Source organism: Schistocerca americana, chromosome 2, assembly GCF_021461395.2.
Source record: "Schistocerca americana isolate TAMUIC-IGC-003095 chromosome 2, iqSchAmer2.1, whole genome shotgun sequence".
NCBI classification, from domain to species: Eukaryota; Metazoa; Arthropoda; class Insecta; order Orthoptera; family Acrididae; genus Schistocerca; species Schistocerca americana.
In genome coordinates, this window is record NC_060120.1 from 1,001,917,952 (window position 1) to 1,001,935,668 (window position 17,717).

The 17,717-nt window shown below is 39.0% G+C and overlaps 1 protein-coding gene across 1 annotated transcript in view; it reads right to left on the reverse strand.

Annotated features, from left to right (window-relative positions):
• Window positions 1–3,028: 3,028 nt before the first annotated feature.
• LOC124596299 overlaps window positions 3,029–17,717 on the reverse strand; it is a 58,097-nt gene continuing 43,408 nt past the window's right edge. The window contains exon 4 of the mRNA XM_047135404.1: window positions 3,029–3,537. Coding sequence (XP_046991360.1) covers window positions 3,320–3,537 — 218 coding nt within the window. The 3' untranslated portion in view covers window positions 3,029–3,319. The remainder of the gene's footprint in view (window positions 3,538–17,717) is intronic.

Consider the following 17,717-nt stretch of genomic DNA (forward strand, 5'->3'; position numbering starts at 1 on the left):
CTCAAATTGTTGAGGACAGCATCCTCTATGTCCTGTTAAATTTTTGCACACCATTACGGAAACCCTCTTTATAAACAAGAGCTCAGTGAAATTGTTTTGCCTATTCACTTAAGAGAAATGGACAGGAAATGCTGCGGAGGTATATCTGTATGTAAACTGAAAAGCAAGCAGTGCTGATGGTGGGGAAGTTGCCTTTTACAGACTAACACTATAGCTGCTGTACAGGATCACTAAGATTCAATTTACTCTCAAACAGTGTGGAACAGTGTGCAGAGATTTACATAGATTGCCCTTATGTGTTTCTTGTATTAGTACTATTAGTAACTCATGTCTGCATTGCAAACAATGTTAAAGCACTTTGTGAAAAATAAACATCCCCCGGATACAACTGCACACAGCGATTCATAAGGTGAACTGTTGAAGGGTTGGTATAACTTTTTGAAATACTCCGTAGTTGCTTCTTGTGACATACTGGGGTTGATAAAATGGGCAATCACCTACTTGCTCTTCAGTTTGCTGATGTATGGCGAGGGAAATGCATGAATGCAACTCGATGACCTATGTTGCACTTCTGCTCATCCACCCGATCCCCCCCCCCCCCCCAACCCTCTTATTCTCAGAACACAATTTATCTCTCAATGTGTGTCTACTGCAGTTAGGTGTGGTGCACACATTCATTCGTAATCCATTTAATTACAAAATAAATGTTGATTTTGTACCATTGAAACAATATTTTTAATAATCTGTGATTTTTCATTTTCTGCAATGCAGAAAAAATGAACTGAATCTTTTTTGTAGGAGATTTAATTTAGTTTAATTTTGTAATAGGTACTAGTTTTATTGGAAGCCATGTTTTTCGAGTTTCAAGAAAAACATAAGAAAGTGATCATTAAATGTCCCTGTACATCAACACACACACTCCCTTGGTCAGGATTTTTAGGATGTTGTTCATCGCAATCCTTCCTACTACTGGACAAAAGTTTGTGACTATATATTTTCCTCCTCATTTTCCTTTGTTGATGGGACTAGAGTAACCACGGGGCCCATGGAATACCAAGATACGACTGTCCAAACCATGCTGCTTGTTTTACTCTTGGTATGTAAACTGGGCCAGCAGTTGGAAACACTGTGAAGCAAGACTCTTATGATAAAAGACTTTCTTCTATGGTCCCACAGCCCAGGTTTTATGGCTTTGGCAGCAAATTTTCCTGTTACAGGCATCAGCGTTTTGGAATTCCAGCTCTCCTTGCAGTTCCCTGCTCGAGTTCCCTTCATGTTGTTTTGGTGCTGGCATGCTTCGTGAGTGCTGTATTCAGTCCTGCAGTAACCAGCCGTTTGCATCTTATTTTTCGTCACAATCCTCATTACTGAGTAGCTGTCACGTTCGCTCAACACACACTTTCATTTGCTTTGTGACCTAGTGGATGAAGTTTCTCCACTTTCCCTGTATGCAATGTAAATCTTCGATATGGTGCCTCTTGAAACACGAAACACTTTGGCTACCTTAGTTATGGAAGCACCCACCATATGAGTAGCAACAATCTGCCCATGTTCGAACGCACTGAGTTCTCTCTTAATGCACTCACAACTATACAGAAGACTGTTCCAACCACGATTGACACTTGCAGCGTATTGAGGACATTGCACAGGTGCTGCTCATGATCAAATACAACACTTCAACCCGCAGGCTTCGTTAGCAATTGCATTTATGTTCAAGCATGCATTTCTCATGGTGTTTTCATATTTTTGACTACTTCTTGTATATATAATGTAGGAAAATTTGTTATTTAAACATTCTCAATAGCATGTAAGAGAAGGGTTCCTTTGTAACATGCCGGAACACAGCTCCAACTTTCATACTGATTGCATCATGTAGACATCAATCCAGAAGCTTGACTCTAAATTTCTTTGCTCTTCCATATTAATTTGGCCTGGCATGGATTACAAACACTCAAAAATAAATCAGACAATAATTTTGCAGAAAGGTCTAATTTGCAGGTGCACTATCCATTCTCTGAGAAACTCAGAGTCATCCATTCCTCTTCCCTGTGATCAGTTTTATTTTTTTGTGCATCTTCCTTCACTGACCTCCAGTTACTTACCAATTACCACAAGCTAAAATTACCAGTTCATGCAATCCCGTACACAGCCACAATCATTTCTATTTTTCTGTAAGCAAAGTTGTTTTTACAAGCATATCTGCAAGCCTCACCCATGGAGATTCCCAAGAATTGTATGCATCATTGGTTCCTCTATAGCAAGAACTCTCAAAATATGGTATTAAATTTACACTTTGTCTCCCGTATTGAAAATGCTGTGCTACTATAGGAGACCAACTAGGAGGCATAGCATATATCCTGGCTTAGTTTGTCTACCATATTTATACTACGGATTCCTCTACATTACAACTGTACTTCCAGAACTGACCACTTTCTGCAGCCAGTACCAGTACCATCTGATACTCACTCATAAAGTAGTACTTGCTGCCAAATATTTACAAAATTCCCATTCAGGTGACTTTGCTTGCTACTGATTAATAAATTGTGGACTGTTTGACTGGTGGCTGCACAATTTCATAAAGAGAACTACTTCTTACCTGAAGGGCTGCTACAAACACTAGATAAAAGAGCAGTTAAATTTCTTAAACATTTGAATACCAACCATGGTTTCCTAGTTTTTTCCTTGAAGGTGTTTTGTAATCAACACTTCTGATCAGAGACTGTCACTCACGGCATTTTTATAACATTATTAAATTTAAAATGTTGACTGCCATGAGGCCACCGCAGTAGAAAGCAGAGCCTTATGCCTGACATCACATGCCCACCAGCAGCTACAACAGAACTTCACGACTAACACTGCAGCCTAGCCTGATTGTGAAACATCCACCACTACTCATGCGGCAGTCAATGTGTTCAGGGTTAAAATGTGTTTTTAGTCCATATCACTGAGAACAGCTTTGATAAGAAAATGACATTCACAGTACTTTCTTGCTTGCAAATTATCATCTTCACTTCTATTTATTGTTACATACAACATTATTTGTGGTATACATCAGAGTTCTTTCCCAGGTATTATAATGTATACAAAATCTATTACTACATCTAAACTTACACTAAAAAGTCTTTCTTTTGCATTGTTTAAAAATAATTACTTTTGTAATTAAAATTAAATTCAAGTTCTTATAATCTCTTGTACTACAAAATTGCGTAGCAGTTGCTTCTCACATTAAAAAATCTATGTGAACGTTTAACATCTTTAGGGTTATTATATTCTTATTTCTATTTTAAATGCATCTTTATGAGGAACAACGTTTTATGGCTTAATTATGATCACTGTCTGAATCACGTTGCGCATTACTGAAATGCCAATTATTCTCTGTGTGTTGAGGGGCTGCATGTTTTTGTAAAATGCTGCTAACAATGGGAACCAAGCACATTAGTTGTGCTCCAATCTGCCGATCAAATGCAAGCCGTTGCTTTTCAAGCTCTAGATGTTCTCGCTCAACATCCAGGAGCTGCTGAAGGAGGGAAGTGACATCTGGAAAGTAAATTAAATTGTCAGTGAAACCATATTAAGTGGAGAAATTTCACAGTGGAATGTTTTATTATTTCATGCACAACAGAAGTAAAGAATTCTCATTGAAACTGACTTCTGAAAAATGTACTGCACTGCTCTGTACTGAAAGACGCTTTTGCTAAAGAAAATGTTTAGGAAAAGTATACAATTATAAACGAAAAATGCTGTTGCAGCACTTGACAAGTAAAAATTTTCAATTTCATTCACATCATTGTTAGTACGTCTCAAGCTTCAGACCTTACACTTGCATACCACTGTGTAGTTAAAACAGGATAGTGGCACTGCACACAAACTCACAATGATCCTGAGTATTACAACATTACACAGAAAATATTCAGCAATAGTAATGAGGCATTAATAAAAGAAAGGGCAATCTGTGCCGCCGATCTTCCCAACAATGGCTTCTCATGACTGTGCAGGTGGGATCTGTTACCTGCAATGCATCTTCAATCCAGTAAATCTTCTGCCTTTAATATATACTAGTTCCTTTCTAGCTCCCCCCCCCCCCCTCCCCGTCTACCAGCTACTACCTTCATGCTTCCCTCTGCTTGTTCTTTTTTAGTCAGGTTCATAAAACTATCTATCCCCACTGTAGCCAAGATGAGAAAAGTATTTGTCCAACAGAAGTGTGCAATAACAATATTGTGTTGAGCTGATAACTGAACATCTTGCAGAAATATTTTCAGGGATCTAGGAATTCTTATACTTACGTGCCAATATGTGTACTTCCTATTATATTCTTCTGAGGCCTACATCTGGCTCATACAATCATCTTGACACAATATTTCAGTAGTCCATCTGGCAGCCATCTTCAAGTGTTTTTTCTCTGTGTACTCTAACAAAAAGTTTGTGAGATGTAGTCTCAGGTACTGTGCCAGTTGAAGACCAGAGGTCGTAAATCAAAACTTTACACGGCAAAAACACAACGGCACAATGCATTACGAGAAGTTTGTGGTGAGTTTACAGTGGACGAAGTACAGTTTTATGTTGGGTTTATCATTTTTTGTGGTTGGAGTTCCGCCAACATAAATATTCTGTATTCTGACAAACAATCTATGAGATGGGTCCCACACTGTTTGACTGCTGAATAGAAGCAGAAACTGTGGATATTGGAACCTTGCTCAAACAATAATTCAACCACGAAGGTCAACTATTCTTGTGTCAAACTGTCATTATTGACAAAATGTGGATTACAGATTTTGAACTGGTGTTGAAATCACAGTTCACTGTGTGGAGAGCTTCAGATTCCCCACATCCAAAAAAATTTCGATGAACTCAATCAAAGCTCTAGAAAATGATGATTTTGTTTACGGTCACCAAGGAATCGTCAAGACAGATAGAGTTCCATGTGGGACAAGTGTCACAACAGTGTATTACATAACTTCAGGCAAAACCTGTGCAGAAAAATGCACAAAATCTGGAGCAGTTGCTTGAGGCTGGGCCACTCATCCTCCACGACGCTATAACCCAGACATGAGTCTACCAGACTTTGATTTGTTTCACCTATTTGTGGATATCATTACCTTTTTCCACTGGAGCTTCTTACCATCCTTAACCAAGCCATTCGACAGATGAACAGAATCAGTGTCCAGGATGGAATAACAGGGCTGCTGAGACATTGGGATTCAGTCATAGAGAAACAGAGAAACTACTCACAACAAAAAAGTTTTGCAACACCTTGGTTCTGAGAGTTCCGGAACCCATACAGAAAATTGGAATAGAGATCAACGTCAACATCATTTCTGCCCTTTTTATTGCTAATGGAAACCACACATTACATGTTGTACCACCATACAGCAAGACCTTCAGAAGTGGTGGTCCAGACTGTTGTACACTGGTACCTCTAATACCCAGTAGCACGTCCTCTTGCATTGATACATGCCTGTATTTGTCGTGGCATACTATCCACAAGTTCATCAAGGCACTGTTGGTCCAGATTGTCCCACTCCTCAATGGCAATTCGGCGTAGATCCCTCAGAGTGGTTAGTGGGTCACGTTGTCCATAAACAGCCCTTTTCAATCTATACCAGGCGTATTTGATAGGGTTCATCATGTCTGGAGAACATGCTGGCCACTCTAGTTGAGCAATGTCGTTATCCTGAAGGAAGTCATTCACAAGATGTGCACAATGGGGATGTAATTGTCATCCATGAAGATGAATGCCTCACCAATATGCTGCTGATATGGTTGCACTATTGGTCACAGGTTGGCATTCACATATCGTACAGCCATTACAGCACCTTCCATTACCACCAGCATCGTATGTCAGCCCCACATAATGCCTTCCCTAAAGATACGGGGACCTCCACCTTGCTGCACTTGCTGGACAGTGTGTCTAAGGCATTCAGCCTGACCGGGGTGCTTCCAAACATGTCTCCGACACTTGTCTGATTGAAGCCATATGTGACACTCATCGGTGAAAAGACCGTGATGCCAATTGTGAGCGGTCCATTCGGCATGTTGTTGGGCCCATCTGTACCGCACTGCGAAGATGGACCTTGCCAAGGATGTCGGGAGTGAAGTTGCACATCATGCAGCCTATTGCGCACAGTTTGAGTCGAAACACGATTTCCTGTGGCTGCACGAAAAGCATTATTCAACGTCGTGGCATTGCTGTCAGGGTTCCTCCGAGCCATAATCCATATGTAGCGGTCATTCACTGCAGTAGTAGCCCTTGGGTGGCCTGAGCGAGGCATGTAATTGACAGTTCCTGTCTCTCTGTATCTCCTCCATGTCCGAACATCGCTTTGGTTCACTCTGAGACGCCTGCACACTTCCCTTCTTCAGAGCTCTTCCTGGCACAAAGTAACAATGCGGACATGATCGAACTGCGGTATTGACTGTCTAGGCATGGTTGAACTAGAGACAACATGAGCAGTGTACCTCCTTGTGGTGGAATGACTGAAACTGATCGGCTGCTGGATCCCCTCTGTCTAATGGTCGCTGCTTGTGCACAGTTGTTTACATCTTTGGGCGGGTTTAGTGACACCTCTGAACAGTTAAAGGGACTATGTCTGTGATACAATATCCACAGTCAATGTCTATTTTCAGAAGTTCTCGGAAGCGAGGTGATGCAAATTTTTTTTTTTATGTGTGTATGTCTATTAGTGGAAATTGATATCAGTTGTGTTCATACTATGCCATAATTATGACTTGAACTCTGCTGGGAACACTTTCAATGAGATGTATGGATGTCTATGGAGAAATGGCAGTCCCTTCTTGCTCAAGAGCTGAACCAGAGAAGGTAATGATATTGGGCACTGGCATTTGGAGAAAAGTAGACATTCCAACTCGTCCCAAAGGCGTTCTGTTGGATTCAGGTTGGGACTCTGGCTAGGGTTGACAGTCTAACGCATCCCAAAGGTGTTCCATTGGTTTCAGGTTGGGACTCTGGCCAGGCCAATCTATTTCAGGAATGTTATTGTCTACAAACCATTGCCTCACAGATGCTGCTTCATAAATTGAACATTGTGCGAATCGTTGGAGGTGATCTGAAGATCATATTATTCTTGAAGTGTCAAGTTTGCCAAGACCTCTAGTAATTCTTGTTATTACTATTACAAGATCCAATGCTGATAGCATAGTTCTGTTGAAGCTGGTAACAGTAATAAAAAGAATTACTAGTGGTGTTGACAAAATTGATTCTTCAAGAATAATATTTTTTTCTTGTGTCAGATCAGAAACCCACATGGTGGATGACAACATGTCACCTGTACTTACCAGTTGCTTTCCTGTAAACACTGTGTCCCAGAGCCCTATCATCTTTCCTCTAGACCATTGCATCCAGAAAAAAGTTTTCTATGTCTTTCAACCTCCACTGTGAACTTGATGCCAGGATGAAAGCAACTGAGATTAAAAGGGACCAAGAAATGGTCAAGAGCAACTAGTCACTGTGGCTACGCCACAACCTCCAAAATCAGTATTAAAAAAAAAACCTGGGAAACTTCATTTGGTCACAAGTTCCTCCATGGAGAGGAGATGGTTGAACTTGTACAGAAATTTGACAAACTTTTTTAGCAGAAAGAGAAGCTCCTGAGTCACCTCGCTTTTTCCCTAAGATGACATAATGGAGGTATTATATCTAAATTAGCTAGATTTTTTTCTATTATATTAATACTAATATGGCCAGTAATATTAAGAACCATGCTAATTTAGCCAAAGTAAAGGAGGGCATTCATTTTACTCACAGACAACTGGATGTTATACCCAAAGATTTTTTTACTTACAGCTGGAGGCTTTGTCACTGCTATTGGCAGAATCCTGGAAATAGGTGGATTGCTATTCTTGGGGACTATCAGACTGGATGCACAGGAGTGCCACCACTTGGCAATCTTCAACATTTCAAACCCTTTGTTGTGAACCCAAGGCATCAAAATGCCTGTCAATGGATTGCGATTAACCTCATGACATACGATTTGGATGACACCACACTGTCAGTTTTGAAGGAAGGCCTAAATCTTGCCCCCACACAACGGAGCCTTTCCACCACTTAATTTATTTGCTCTGTTGTATAAGCACTCTGTAGCTCTTTTAAAAACCAAGCAATGAAGTCACGCACAAGGTTTCTCATGCGTTGCATCACATACCCTCTGTTGAAAGGGCAGCAATCTAGTCCATTGGAGGAGATCCAGATTTATGAATATTACCAGTGGACAAAGACAACATCACACTACCTATGACAAAGAAGTGTTCATTCAGTATGGTCAATCTCCCATCTACAGCTAGCTGAGCCCTTAAGCAAAGGATCAATTTTGTCCACATATTTGTGGGCAAAATGAATCCTTTTCATAAGGGCTCAGCTAACTGTAGATTGCAGATTAACCATATTGAATGAACACTTTCACTTTTGAAAAAGTTCATTGTTGGAGATGGACTCAAAAAGATTTTGCCTGGTGCTACCGTTCCACCAAGATTATATGCTTTGCCAAAGATCCACAAAGAAGGGGTACCACTTTGGCCAATTGTAGATAATTTGCATATGCCCACATACAATTTGATGAAATATCTAGCATTTGGTCTTGTGCCTCATGTTGGAAAATTTGAACACCATATCTCCAATTCTATGGTCTCTATTAACTGCTTGAAGTTTTTATGTCTTTGTACTTTGGCATTGGTTGTGAGCTTTGAGGTAGTATTTCTTTTTATCTAGGTTCTTTGAGGAGTCCTTGATTTCAGTCCGTGAAAAATTGGGAAGTGACAAAGATTTGGTGTCCTGTACCGAGGTCAATTTATAAAACAAACTGTTTATTGAGGTATGTCGACAATATGTTTATGGTGTGACACATGGACTAGTCACTCTCAGTCATTTCTTAGATCATTTTAATTGGCTTCATCCCAGCCACCGAGCAAAGTGGCGCAGTGGTAGCACACTGGACTCGCATTCGGGAGGACGACGGTTCAATCCCGCGTCCGGCCATCCTGATTTGGGTTTTTCATGATTTCCCTAAATCACTCCAGGCAAATGCTGGGATCGTTCCTTTGAAAGGGCACAGCCGACTTCCTTCCCTAATCCAATGAGACCGATGACCTTGCTGCTTGGTCTCTTCCCCCAAACAATCCAAATCCAATCATCCCAGCCTCAGCTACACAATGGAGATTGAAAGAGATGGAAAGCTTCCTTTACTGGACATATTGGTTTACAGGAAGGATGATGGGATTATAGGACAGTGTTGATAGGAAACCAATGCATACTCACTAACTTTATACTCCCTAATGGTATCTGTAGTAAGTAACAAGAGTAAATTTAGAATTAACTCAGCAATGCCCAGTCACAATATCAGAAGTAGAAATAATTTCTATATACTGTGCATTCCTCGCTAGATTTTAGACAGCAGTTTTATATAAATCTATGACAGACTGCCACTCAACATCAGGCACTAAGTTGAAAATCCCCAAATATTCAAAAATAAAGAAAAAGAACACCTCATTAGCCACTAGTCCTACAATTTATCAGAATACTTGGGCTGAGGAATGTAAATTCTGGATCATTCCATGTCAACAAATCACTTTGATCGTCATGAATTTTGTTGAAATTTGCACTTGTCCCTAATAAGCATTAGTAATGTTTAACATTCCTCAAAGCAATACTGACTGAGATATAGTCACTTCTTTGACTCTGTGTGTGACTTTGCACAGCTTGAATGTAAATTTCTGGTGACTGACAGAAATTAAATTTGGCCACCTAGTACAATTTTCTGCTTTCTCTTAAGAATAATAATGAAAAGGATTCTAAAAGCTATATTCAGCCAGAAAATTTTAGACAAATTCACATGAAAAAACTTCAAAGTTCGAGTTCTTCTATCCCAGGGACTAAAGGTATTACGTCATGGAATGTAGTAACCTAGCAACAAAAGGTTCTCAAATATTAAGTTTTATTTATTTACCACTTTCCAATATTAAATAAATTAAGTGCAAAATTGAAGATTTTGTAAGAAATCAATATCTGATCTGATTTTGCAAAAAAAAAGGGGTGTTCATAGAACTTTCCAACCTGGACTCACTAGAAAGACCATAGTTTTAACAGCAAAGAAGAGTTTATTTGATTACACAAGGTTGATGAAGGGTTGATTTTGGGGGGGGAGGAGACCAAATTGTGAGGTCATCGGTCTCATTGGATTAGGGAAGGATGGGGAGGGAAGTCGGCTGTGCCCTTTCAAAGGAAGCATCCCGGTATTTGCCTGAAATTATTTAGGGAAATCACGGAAAACCTAAATCAGGATGGCCGGACGCGGAACTGAACCGTCGTCCTCCCAAATGCGAGATTACCCAAGGCGAACTAACAATGCTAGATAATATGAATGAAAGTTGGGTGCAAAAATTGTGACACGGAAAGAAGAAGAAGAAGAAGAAGAAGAAAATGCAAACTTCAGATTCTTATATCTTGTAGAGCAAACTCAGCTCAATATGAAACTTAATGCACAGTAGGTAGGTAATACAATGATGTTGAATGTGAACAGCGTCAGATGTTAAGCAATGACTGTGAAGGATTCTTTTGAGACAGCATATCATCTGACAGTTTGAAAGGGGCCTCATTGTTGGTCTCCCAGTGGCTGGCCAGTCAAATCGTGCAAATATCCAGAGTTGTAGGACATTTGAATGTGAAAATGGCCCGATGTTGGTCTGCATGGGAGAATGAGGGCAAGTCTACCACCAACTGACCAACACAAGAGAGAATCGCTGGATTGTGTACCATGCATCACATCTGGATCTGTCATCTGAGAACAAGTAAAGACCGAGCGGGGTGGCGCAGTGGTTAGACACTGGACTCGCATTTGGGAGGACGACGGTTCAATCCTGCGTCCGGCCATCCTGATTTAGGTTTTCCATGATTTCCCTATATCACTCCAGGCAAATGCCGGGATGGTTCCTTTGAAAGGGCACGGCCGACTTCCTTCCCTGTCCTTCCCTAATCCAATGAGACCGATGACCTCGCTGTCTGGTCTCCTTCCCCAAACCAACCAACCAACAAGTAATGAATTCCCTGCAACATGCTGCATCACCCCACACCGTTGGTTGGGGACTAGCAGCAACTGGACTAGGGTATTACCATTCTATGTTCAGGCTGCCATTTACACCGCAACACATTGGGTGCATTAGGAGTGATGACGTGACTGGAAGCATTGACTGCTGACAGCTGTGTTTAGCAATGAATTGCGGTAATGCGCTACCTGAGATGAGCATCATCCGCAAGCAGGGCAGTGACCTGGAGAGAGATCTCATTCTTTGGAGAGGCACAGCAGGGTTAATCCTGGAGTCATGGTTTAGGGAGCCATTGGGTATGACTTTAGATCATGGTTGGTACTGACTGATGGTACTCTTGATGGCACAATGGCACATCTCGGACATGCTGCATCCTCCACTTGCTACCTCCCACGCGAAAGTAGTGTGGTGCAATTTTTCGAGAGGACAATGCTTGTCCACACATGCCATGTGTGTCTAACTGTCTGTGTGATGTCGAGGCACTCTCCAGGTCAGCATGGTCCCTGGATATATTCCAGAAAGAACACGTGTGAAACCAACTCATTTGTCAACTCTGTCCCAGTGCCAGTATCCTGGATATCAAGGACCAGTTAAACAGTTGAGAGCCATCTTGCCTCAGGAAAGGAAAGAATGGCTACCCTTGACAACTGAATCAATGCATGCATCCAGACCAGAGGGAGTGTAACATCGTACTGATAAGTGGGCTCATACTGGCAAGATCTTTGTAAATTTAGCTCAATTTTGTAATCACTAACATAACATTACATACCCTTTCAACCTGTGAAATTTCATTTCCCCCTCCTGTTCTGTGTGCTTCACTTTTTTGGTCAGTCAGTGTAGTATTCCACTACTGCAATGAGACAGTGGTGAACTCTGATTATCTCATGATAGGGATGCCATCTTTTGTTTCAATCATTTCACTGCAAAATTCACATGCCATGTCACTGAAGGCTGAGGTACTTATTTGGGCCCATACCCATATAATTGTAAAGACAGCTTGTTCGATAGACATGAGACTCAAAGTAACATAAACCAGCAAGTTTCTTCCAGACATTTAGCTCATGTTCATAATCCAGGCTTTGTCTCCAGAAGTGTACAATGTCACTCAGAAAACACCCTTCGTTTTTCACTTGTTTGTAGCTTGCAATGAGTTACTGTTTCTCTGTTATATGAGACACTTCATTTCAGAAACCACTGCCATCACACATATCTGTGTGTGCAGTGATATCTCAGTTTAAGCATATGTTTCTTGCTAGAGTCCTACACCTTCCACCAATGTATAATTGCACTTTCAAGGGACTGATTACATATCTGTTAAATTAAATAAACCAAACCAGTTTTAAGTTGTCAACAAATTGTCTAAGTAACACTGTGAAGTCTTACAGACTAAAATATACTGTCATTTGTTATTTATCCCCATGTACAAGAAAATTCACTACAAATTCAAAATTGTTTTTATCTGCATAAAAAAATTCATAAATATCCATGGCATCAGGATAAACTTCAATAAAAACAATAAATGATTAAATAATAATTACAGAAAAAATAGCCTTAAAAACATTAAGATGTCAAAGAATGCAGAGGTGAGACCTATAGTGGTCACCAAATCAGCTCTAAATTTTTGTTTCCATGTGTAGATATGATGAGTAAAGGAGAAATTGTTAATGATGAGGAAGATTTCATTCTAAAGTACAATGTATTCCCAATTATTCATGTGTGGATTATCCAGTTTGCGGGTTATGGATGCATCTAATACAAAAAGCTCAATATTTTTCTCTCGCAGACAGCAATAAACAATCTGCCATATGACAATAAGTGCCTTTTCCATCATTTAAACAACTGCTGAGTGACAACAGAGTATTGTTTCCACTGTTATTAGCCATCCTTTTCTGTGTAAATAAAAAACAGACTCAGTTTCTGATGTTAATTGACATGTAAGTGTCAAACCAGCATGTTAAAAGACATTTGTATCAAGCATGTTAAAAGACATTTGTAAAAGAGATGTTGGAGAAACAAAAGAAACATGTGCTGAAATTAAAACAAAAATTAGAATCAATTGAAAGATTCTAGAAGGAGGAAACTGCTGCAAAAACGAAGAGCTGATTATTATATTGGAATGCAGCCTGTTCAGGACATTAAAAAGAATACACAGGAAATACAGGATTTTATCGGGAAATGCAGTTCTACTTCTGGACCACCTGTATGAAAAAGTGTAAAGAGATCTACATTTGACGAATTAGATGCTACTCTTTTGCAATAGTTTAGATGAAAACGAGTAGAAAGTTTCATTGTTTCAGATGTGATTTGTGCCGAAAAAGCTAAATCTGTTCATGAAGCTCTAGGGTTAGAGGGAGAATTTAATGCCTTATTTGGATAGCTCACCAGATTCAAACAATGCCAGGAGATTTATCAATTGCAAGGAGAGTGGCTTAGTTCAAAAGTTGCAGGAGCTGATTCCTTCTGGGAAAAGTTCCAGAAATATGTGGAAGAAGAGAATTTCACACCAGGCCAAATTGTACTGCAGATGAAAGCACAGCAGCCAAATTTATACTGCAGATAAAGTGGCCTCTATTGGCCTACCAACTAGAACCCTCACTTTTAAGAGTGAAGTTCGTGTTCCTGGATATAAATTGTCTCAGGAATGCATTAACATTTTGTGCACCAGTAATGCATCTGGGAACCACAAAATGAAACTACTACTGATTGGAAAATCAAAAACACCTTGAGCATTCAAGGGTATCACAGCTGTGGATCCCCTGTGCATTATTACAACCAAAAAGAAGTATTGAGAGATAGTGAAATTTTCAAAAACTAATTCCACACATGATGATGGTCTCATAATAATTAAGTTTTTATGTCCAATATGAGTGCCATTATACAGTCAATGGACCAATGCATAAATGCATCGCCAAAATGGCATTAATGAGCTGGTCTACTGAGTATGAAAGTCAATGATGATCATGATAATTTGGTAGCATTCTGGAAGAAAGTGACAATTCTAGATGCCATACATGGGATTTCTGATGCCTGGCAGGGAGTCAAGCCTCCAATCAAGGAAGAAAAACCTTCCAGATAAAGAAGAAAGTGATTTTCAAGGTTTTGGTGATGAAGAAATAACAACTGCACAAATAATAATTCTAGCAATGGGTTGAAATGGTTTTGAGGATATCACTGAAGGAAACTTGAAAGAGTGGCTGAAAATTGATGTATGTGTACCCAGCTTACAGTGCATGAGTGATGCCAAAATTCTGACCAATGCTTCACAACAAAACAAAGAAGAGGGCGGTGAATGCAAAAGTGGGGATGAAGATAGTGGCCTCATCAGTCATTGTTCCACATTGCAATGTGTTGATACTCTTCTAGATTATATGAGCTAGAGGGTGTTTCAGTACAATGGCATTGCTGCAAGAAAAATTCAAAATTCCACATGAGAAAATGTCAACTCCTCTCAGAAGCATACAGTTATAGAATATTTTAAGAAATACACAGGCCTACAGTACCTACATAAAAGAACTTGGATAAATTTTCGAACAAAGAATATGTGTTTGAAAATATCTCAATTATTCATGTTTTCAATTATTCATACATCTTCTTCCTACACTACCCTCAATAATCTAGAGCATTACTCTATAATGGAAAGCCTAGAAAATGAAAGTACCATGTATGTTCAGGCTACACAAAAAAGTAGGGTGAAAAAATAACTGAAACAGAATTTTGTAATACAGAAACACAATATAAATTTATCGTTAATACTTTATATGACACAGCCAACAAAGCTCCAGGGGAAGCAATTAATTGAAAGTGAATAAAACTACTGCATTATTTTGATTCAGATGTAAAGAAAAAAATACAAATACCGAAACAGGAATATTTAAAATGGCTAAATGTACGAAGTACTCAAGCAGTGACAGAACTAAGAATGCAAATCAGCAAAATGTGACTGAAACAAAAAATAAGACTTGGAAACAGACGTGTAATAAAGTTGGCAATCTTACTGGAGGAAAAAGAAGAGCAGAACCATGAAAGATATCAAAAATACTGAGGAAAATCTCTAAAGAAAAACAACTAATTAGATACATTAGTATAAACAACTAATTGGATATATTAGTATTTAGACCTGGGAAAATATTGTCACAGAAGAAGCTGAGTAGCACAGTCACCATGGTGTAGTGGTTACAATACTAGACTGTTGCATGGAGGGTCATGAGTTCAAAACTCACCTGAACTGTAAAATTTTAATTTCTATATTTGGTTCGAGTACATTCTAGAAGTATCCACAAATGTCAAGAATCATTGTACTGGAATGTTCTGTAACTGTATACATACTGTATGTGTTCTGGCTGGAGGCAGTTCGCTCTGAAGTTAGTGTTCGTCATTCATCTAATTAAACCTTCTTCTATGTGACAATATTTTAAAGAACTGTCGACAGAAAATACGGAAGAATTTTTGGATTCAATAAATAACAAAACGGAAATAATAGAAAATAATGAAAGCATTTCTTTTTGGGCATACAAACAGTAGAAGACTCAATCAAAACTTTAAAGAACAAAAGAGCTACATGAATTGGAGGAAGCCTAGCTGAACTGATGAGATACAGTAGAGATAAATTAAGTAAACTTCTGCGAAACCCTTTGGAAAAATGTTTAAATAGTGAGATGGCTCTGAGCACTATGGGACTTAACTTCTGAGGTCATCAGTCCCCTAGAACTTAGAACCACTTAAACCTAACTAACCTAAGGACAGCACACACATCCATGCCCCAGGCAGGATTCGAACCTGCGACCGTAGTGGTAAAGCGGTTCCAGACTGTAGAGCCTAGAACCGCTCGGCCACCCCGGCCGGCAAATAGTGAGATGATCCCAAAAATCAGAAAGTAAGATTTACACCAGCAACTCATATGAAAGGAGGAAAAACGAATATAAGAATTATAGAGGAATAACTGTGATATTTAGCGGGCTTAATGGAAGGATTATGGAAAAATTTTTAGAGGCAGAATTTATGGAAATGGAGGCCAAAGAACAAACTGAAGGAAGGTCAGCTATAGGCCTTACACTTTGTTTGGCTTGAAAAGAGAAATATTCGAGGTCAGTGACATCACTTAGAATTTGTAGACATAGAAAAAGCCTATGACAATATATCTTTATGCAGGTTGTTGAAGGTTTTGAAATCATCAAATATTAATCCTATCATAATTAAAGGAATTACGAACCTTTATGAAAACTCTACAGCAAGAACAAAAATACAAAACTTTCTGTCATCTGGATTTTAAGTTACAAAGGGAATGTGTCTGGGATGCAGTCTATCATCAACCCTTTGCAAAAATATACATAGAGAAAGCACTGGAAAATTGGAAGAAAAAGTGTAAGAACACGGGAATTCCAATGCATGATAGTACTATACTATCACTATAATTTGCTGATATACAGCTAATTTTGGCCCAAGATGAAGATGACACTGATTATTTACCAGGAAATTAACAGAGGAAAACATGAGGTCTTAGGTCAACATGGCTCAAACAAAATACATGGTAATAGGAGGAACAAATCAAGATTTGACAGTGGGAAAAGGGATGGGAACATTAACACATACTGAAGAATACAAATATCTGGAAGTAGAAGTAAGAATTACACAAGATGATAAACAAGATAAGGAAATTAATTCAGTAACAAATGTGGAGGAGTTCACTACTGGAACATTAAGTAATATTTTATGGAATCAACAGATTAGAAAGGAAACAAAAGAAAAAAATTCCAAAACAATTATTGGAAGGATTATGTCACATGAACCTGCCTGGATAGCCAAGCAAATTAAAGCACCTGCTTCCGGGACATGGGGAGGTGTGCTGGGCCTGGATCAGATCTGCCTGATGGATTAACAATGGGAATTGGTGTGCTGGTCAGTCTGGATTGATTTTAGGTGGTTTTTCCACATCCACCTAGATAAATACTGGGCTAGTTCCCATGCCAAACTTCAAATACATGATTCACAAATACTTTGAAAACTAATGTCAAATTAAATCATGTGATTATACTAGATTCTGACATGGATTCCTGTCCAGGAGAGGGGGAGAGCTAGCAGCAACTTTAAAATGCCATTGTTAGTGGTGACTCCATCATACTAATAAATAGCCTATATACAGATATGGCTGGTTCTCCGTGAAACTGGAGAGGTACTGTACCAGTCCTGGCCCTGCATTGGATGCATAAGGCACCATAAAAGTGAGAAAGGAATTGTTATGTCATATGGATGAAAAGTATGGGTAGTTAAATTCCAAAAGTAGACATATTTGTCACAGTGAGTTATCTGTGATCCTTATTTGTACAAAAAAAAAAAAAAAAAAAAAAAAAAAAAAATATTTTCTCTATATCAATTGCTGTTTTTATTTCAGATTAACCTGTTTTGGGCAATGTCGCACATCTTCAGGTGTGTTAAACAACAAAATAGTTACAACTGGGCCCTAATCCTATGTTTAGAAAGCATTAATTTTTTTAGTCTAATTATAATAGAAATGTTGCATTACATAGTACATCTTTTAGTTACATAGAAACCTGTCTTAATGGAACTATCAGTCAAAAAAAAAAAAAAAGTATGCTGTTAATTGCTATTAAGACTTAAAAGAAATCTGATTGGTTCAAATGCTTATAGAGTTGCATAGTCTCCTC